The following is a 6520-nucleotide window of genomic DNA, read 5'->3' as shown; positions in this document are numbered from 1 at the left end:
ACACATTTTTTTATTGGCACAATAAAGTTGCAAACATTATGCCAGGGTCCCAGAACTGACTATTCTGGGAACTTTCCTGCTTTATGTGGTTGATGACCAAACTTAATATACTTACAAAATTTTACGGCAATTAGGTTAGTAGCTGAGAAGATGCTTTGGTCAAGATCTCCTTAACATTTTCAAAATTCAACTAGCCTAATGTAAAAATGTCAGCAACATTAAGATACTGTGAAGTTTACCAACACTCAGGTTCCCAAGTATTCAAACCCTGTTGGATTTGTGTGGCTTCAAACACCACCGTCAGGACAATCATCATCTCCGCCTTTTGATAGTAGATTAAAGCTACACTTAATAAAGTGTATAATCTGCTGCTTTAGATTGTGTTAAACTTACTGTTAATTTAAACTGATTACAACAAATCTTGCCCAGTCTAATATTCAAATAGAAATACTGTGTGGTTGTTAATTTATAACATTAACATTGAAATTTTAAATATTCCTGTGGCCTGTTTATGTCCTTGTGTATTTGGGTTTCAATTAACTATATATAATATAACTGTATATTATCTATTAAATCTAGTATATAATATACCAAATTTTCTGCTGTAGCCACATAACTGTGAGTTTCTGCTTTCTTTTCAGACAATTACTAACCCCTGAACTCACAGACATTTTCAGACCTGCAGCTGTCAAAGTTAATTTGCTATGGGTGAATATGTTAACTTGGAGTATGCCAATAAAGGTGTATAAATAATAAACAACAAACCAGTTTTGCCTTTTTCCGGATTAGTTTATTAGAGATGGATTTAATTCTTTATCATTTCACAGGATGTGATTCAAGGTTTTCTTCATTGTTTATTAATGATGTCCACCACCACCACAATGTTTTCTCTCCCGGTCTTCTTTTCCTTTTCCACATCCACGTTTCTTACTTCCTCTGCGTTTTCTTCTCTTTCCCTGGAAACCAACACATGATGAATGATTGGCTCATTTTTAATTAAAAAAAACAAAGAGCTTTAGGTTGTTTAGTTTTATTTTGAAAAGGTTGTGAAACACCTACCGTCCTACGCCTTCCTCCCTCCTGTAAAAGAGAACGGAAAATGAACACATGAGCGGTGCAAAGTTACAGAAACAGAAACTCTTTAGGTATCTGAAAGATGCCTTACTCCGTCTGACTCCGTGTCTGACTCTGAGCTCGTCTCTTTCCCGGAGCCCTTCTGTGAGAGGGAAACAGATTGATGAGCAGACGTGTTTTCATGCTGTCAGTCTCACGTCTAACACACTGTAAGAAAACAAAATTACTTACCCCTTTGCCGCCTGTGATGGGAAGACAAAAAAGGTGCATATTAACAGTTGCAATTTTTTAATCATTTATAACATCAACATTATAGTTTTAAATATTCCTATAACCACTTATTTTTACATCACTAAGTATTTGGCTTTTAATTAACTCCATATTTTATCTTTGATTCCCTTATTTTCTGTTATAGTCACATAACGGTGAGTTTCCTTTTTCTTTCATTGTATGATTTCAGAACAAAATTGATGAAACGGCTGCTTAATATGTATTGTAGCCTATTAATTTGACTTTTATAACATTTTAAGTCATCTTTATTAAGATGACGAATGTAAAAGTAATTCTATTTCTGATGAATATGTTAATTTGAACACTGTAAAATAGTTGTGCCTTTTTCAAAATGAGTTTATATAACATGAAATTCATTCTTTATCATTTCCACAGGTTTGTGACCACAGCCAGCATTACCATGTTTTCCTTTCCGGTCTCCTTTTCCACATCCTCTCTCTCCACTTCTTCTTCTTCTCCTTCGTCTCCTCCCCTGGAAAAAGCCACATGGTGAATGATTGGCACATTTTTAATAATACAGAGTTTTAGGTTTAAAGTTTTATTTAGAAAGGGTTGTGAAACACCTACTGTCTTACACCGTCCTCCCTCCTGTAGAAGAGAACGGAAAATGAGCAATGCAGAGTTACAGAAACAGTTTGATCAAACAGACTGAAGGTCTTGTTAAGTCAAGTCAAACTTTATTTATAAAGCACCTTTAATACACAGTGCATCATCATAAAAGTTCAAATCGAGAAACTAAAGTTATACAAAATTCAGAGCAGAAAAAAAAAGAACAATAAATGGGTGGCTGATAGAAGTCTTACTCCGTCTGACTCCGTTTCTGACTCTGAGCCTGACTCTGAGCACTCGTCGTCGTCCTTTTTCTTGTCCTTTTTCTGGTCCTTTTTCTGGTCCATCTGTGAGAGTGGAACAGCTTCATGTCAGCAAGTTTTCATGCTGTCAGTCACATATCTGACACAGTGTAAAATAATGAAACACTCACCATATGGCAGCCTGTGATAGAAAGACACAATAAAAACATGTGCAAATTAACGGCTGCAAATTGACAGTTTATCATAAACATCAAACACAATCCTGTGAATTCAAGCCATTAATAATAAATGAATCACAGACATCAAATGATCCAAAAGCTCAATAACAGCTAATTTCCTCTCCTGAAATGCCTTAAAGCTGGTCCCGAAACACCTTTATATCATTATAAAGTGACTGATTGAAGAAAATTATTATATAATGCTAAACACCCAAACTTAAGGTGACTGTAAGGTACTGAGGACAGGCTGCAGACCAAAACGAGTTCATATGGAATAAAGTAAAGAGAGCATGTAACTGCATTAAGGTTAGTAAAGCACAAAGGAAAGCATTCGAGTGTTTTCATAATTTTGCAAAATAATAATTACAATAGTGATAATCAGAACTTACTCATTTTGACTTGTTAAGAAGAGCAGTTGAAAATCTTTTCCAGTCTAAATAAAAAAAGAGAGAATTGGTCTTAAAGTTAAAATCGTTACGTTTAAGCAGTCATCAGAAATATCAAACGATGCCCACTACGTACCTGGTGCAGAAATGAAAATGTTTGTGCCTGACGTGTGTCTGTACAGTCTCTATTTATAGGGTGCATGTGACAAAGAATGTGGATGTGTTGTTGATGCACAAAAGCATCATGATTAGAAATGTGACAGTTTGATAGCTGCAGGACAGGAAAGATTTGGGCGTGTTCAGGAAACAGGTGACAGTGTTCTTCTCTCTGAGAGCGATTGACAGTTCACCTCAAACATCAGATGAATGACCTTCGCTGACACCTGAGAACAGGGGCGTAACCAGATGGGTGATGCAACTGGCAATGATTTCATTCTACTCGGATTTGCCAAACATGTATTCATTGTAACACACTACCAGGACTCCATTATAAAGCAAGTGACTGTATTGTACATATATGGCAAAAGGTAGATTGTTTTTAGCTTACATACCAAATGTTAATTTCTGCACATAGTCATGCAGCTCCAACTGAAAGTTCCCATTGAAGTTGAACTGACAATTACTGTAGGTGTGTTTGCACTTCTTTTGTGTTGTTCAACGCAACACAAAACCAGAATACACTGGGAGGGAAGAGTCTTGAGGAAGATTGAGGATCATCATGGATGTGTTTATTCATTGATTCATTTATTTATTACGCCTCATGGCAACCTTTTATGCAAACAGGTTCTGCAGGGTGCAGTGGACATACTTTTGTGCGAAGATGATTGAGGATCAGTTAAGTTTGTAGAAAGCAAATAACCTGCATTACAAACCAAATCCTCGTTGTGTTGCAGTGGCTATAAAATTAAAAAAATCAAACACCCTACATAACTATATCCATAAAATTGCATGATCATGTAGAAATTTTGCCTTTATTTGATAGAATAGCTGAAGCGAGAGAGTGGGGGATGAGATCCACCAAATGATCAGTGCATCTAGGACTGTGGTCTCTGCACATGGGGCGCCTGCTCTACCAACTGAGTTAAACCAGCAGCCCAAGTCCTGCATTTTTAATCAAACAGAAGATCACAAAGGTCACAGCAGCTAAATGTTTATAAATAAACATGCACATTGGGCGTCATATGACCCCTTTTACAGTGCCATAATGTGAAAATGATACAATTTTATTCAGCAGATGCCTTCATCCAAAGTGACGAACATATGAGTCTTAATACAGCTCAAGCAAGGATCAAGACAGGAGGGAACAAGTGCCAACAAACAGCTTCAAGTGCGATCAGACAAAGGTGCCAAAAGGCCGTGCACAGAAGCAGGTTTTTTATTTTTTATTCCATCATCAACAATATGAACATATAAATAACTTGAGTAAAACAATCCTGAATGAAAACTAACCAATGTGCCTCCTTTGAGCTTCACCCTGTTGCAGTAAGTGAACGATTGAGGCCACTTGGCCACTGGTGTACTCCATGTTTTTGTTTGTAACCAGCCACTAGTAGTTGAGTCTGCAACAATAGTCACACCTCCCTCACTGTTTGTCTATTCAAAATAATTATACAGTCCATTACTCAGTGACACACCTCTCACTGCGAGGTTTTCATTCCTAACCTTATCTAGAGCGTCACATCAGGCCATCCAGGACGGGTTTCGAAGAAAAACAAACAGGTGTCTGTTGTGTGAAGACGACTTTTGCAGAAGACGCCCAAATTATGACCTAAAATGAGCTGTCTGTTATTTCCCTTACTTGAGGCAAAATGATGTACTCTTGTTTTAAGTTATTTCTCATGGCAAACCTGATAATCACAAAGAAATTTTAGATTTGTGCAGTAAATCAGTGAAGCTTGCCATTAATAGGCACATGTCTGGGTCTTGGAAAGGAAGATCTCATTTGGTTTTCATCTGAACATGCACAAACCAGCATAGGGCAGGTTAATTATACATAATTCTATTATTAAAATTAAAATGTTCTTGATCATCATCTTTGTTCATTCACTTCATTCTAACTTCCTGATAGTTTTCACTGCATGATCGTTTTATTTATTCCTACCGATCTTAAATTTAAAAGAACATCTATAAAACTTTTATTTTGAAAATATATATTGTATGTTTTATTTTGTGTCAATTTAATTGATGTTATTAATAATACATTCTTATGGAAGTTTGTTTATTTATTGTTCTTTGAAAACTAGAAAAGTCTTTATTGGTCTATAATGTCGATTTAAATTAATTTGCTTTACATCCTTGACATTTAAACTGTCATCCACAGAATGATAGTTTGTCATTAAATATTGTAAAACTGAACTTGACATTTTATTCCGAAACATTTGAGGACAAGGGGATATGATCAAAAGGAAAAGGCTCCAAGAAAAGTGGCTGAGATGGCTATATAATATCTTATTTGAGTCATCTGGATTTTTGTAAATAAAGCCACCAGTCTCTGCCTGTTTTGTAGCTGCCTGTTCCTTCTCCTTCGTGTGATGCAGGCTCCTGTTAAAGAAATTCTTTGGCGCCACCTGGTGGACATGACGTGACATTCCAGTTTGTTTCTGCTGCTAGCTTAATGACGACGAATCCAGCAAATGTGGAGGTCAGTAAGTACAGATTTAATACTTAAATTAACTATTCATATTTCTATCATTAAGAAAAAGTAGTCTATAAAATGTTCAAATTACGAATTTTAGTTACTACGGGCACTGATATTGGTTCAAAATGATTGTATTGTCCTGAAAGTTGCAAAACGGTTTACCTTAGGCTATAATCATTGATCTTAGCATAAAGTGTAAAATAACTCTTAATGAAATAATTAAGTGTCAGTAATTAAAATAAATACACCAAAAGAACAAACACAGAAACAAATGTGTAACATAAAAAACACTTTATTACACAAATACAAATGTCCAACATTTGTTTTAGCTCAAATTTAATCTTTACTCGAATTCAATTTAATAAGCGTGATTTGCAATTGTCTAAACCATACATACAAGCTGTAAATATTTTTTTCTGTTATCCTGCTAGCAATAGTGCTACGAAGTGTACTCCATTATCAGGTCAAAATGCTGGTCCAAATGATTAATGACCAAAAAGCTGCAAGCTAACATTTCCTTTAACCTTAGCTCTTCTTTGTATTTAGTTTGAATTCGCAAATGTTAGCAAAAGCAGAAGCTCAAAGCACCACCACTGTGCATAAATACAGACTCAAACAGCTGCTAGCAGGAAGCATGCCTGTAGAATCTTACTTTTTTAGAAATTATTTAAAGGTGGATGACTAAAAAAAAACAGCAACCAAAAAAAATAACCTATAAATTTACTGCTTGACATTTCCCAGATAATAGGTTCATACTAATTGACGCCTTCAGCTGCAACTGCAGCTCATAAACCTAATCACAAGGTTAAAACTCAGCTGCTTAGTTCCCAGTTTGTACAATGGTTTGAGGTATTTACGTTAGGGACCAACACAACATCAAACAAACATTTTTTCAAGAAATGTTTTACACTAATTCTAAAATAACTCAAATGGCCACTTGTAAGGCTAATATATTGTGTAAAGAGCTTTTTTTCTTCAGCAGGATTTATCCATGCAGAATGTAAGCTATGTGGACTTGTGTGGCTAAAAATGTCGCTCAGACTGGTACCTTTCAAGGATGTGATTGTTTCCATAATGCTCTGGAAATTGCAGAGCAGTGAC

The 6520-nt window shown here is 35.7% G+C and overlaps 1 protein-coding gene across 1 annotated transcript; it reads right to left on the bottom strand.

Moving 5' to 3' along the window:
• Nucleotides 1-768: 768 nt before the first annotated feature.
• On the bottom strand, nt 769-2401 carry LOC138591373 (sperm protamine P1-like). The gene is made up of 8 exons (XM_069661952.1): nt 2348-2401; nt 2169-2261; nt 1933-1953; nt 1765-1837; nt 1306-1316; nt 1166-1216; nt 1060-1080; nt 769-956 (listed from the first exon to the last, which is right to left on the bottom strand). The coding sequence occupies exons 1-8, from the start codon at nt 2384-2386 to the stop codon at nt 858-860; spliced, it is 408 nt and encodes a 135-aa protein (XP_069518053.1). The 5' UTR covers nt 2387-2401; the 3' UTR covers nt 769-857.
• Nucleotides 2402-6520: the final 4119 nt, after the last annotated feature.

The sequence above is a fragment of the Semicossyphus pulcher genome, unplaced genomic scaffold (assembly GCF_022749685.1).
Source record: "Semicossyphus pulcher isolate SPU_LCO1_2020_fin unplaced genomic scaffold, fSemPul1.0.p SCAF_14, whole genome shotgun sequence".
NCBI lineage: Eukaryota > Metazoa > Chordata > Actinopteri > Labriformes > Labridae > Semicossyphus > Semicossyphus pulcher.
Note: the sequence above shows the minus strand (reverse complement) of the source record. Positions and strands in the feature narration are given on the sequence as shown.

Coding starts and splice junctions, on each gene's coding strand:
- LOC138591373 (XM_069661952.1), bottom strand. CDS start 2,386: ATGTTTTTATTGTGTCTTTCTATCACAGGCTGCCATATG. Junction 2,262..2,347: donor CTATCACAGGCTGCCATATG/GTGAGTGTTTCA, acceptor CCACTCTCACAG/ATGGACCAGAAAAAGGACCA. Junction 957..1,059: donor AGGGAGGAAGGCGTAGGACG/GTAGGTGTTTCA, acceptor GTTGGTTTCCAG/GGAAAGAGAAGAAAACGCAG.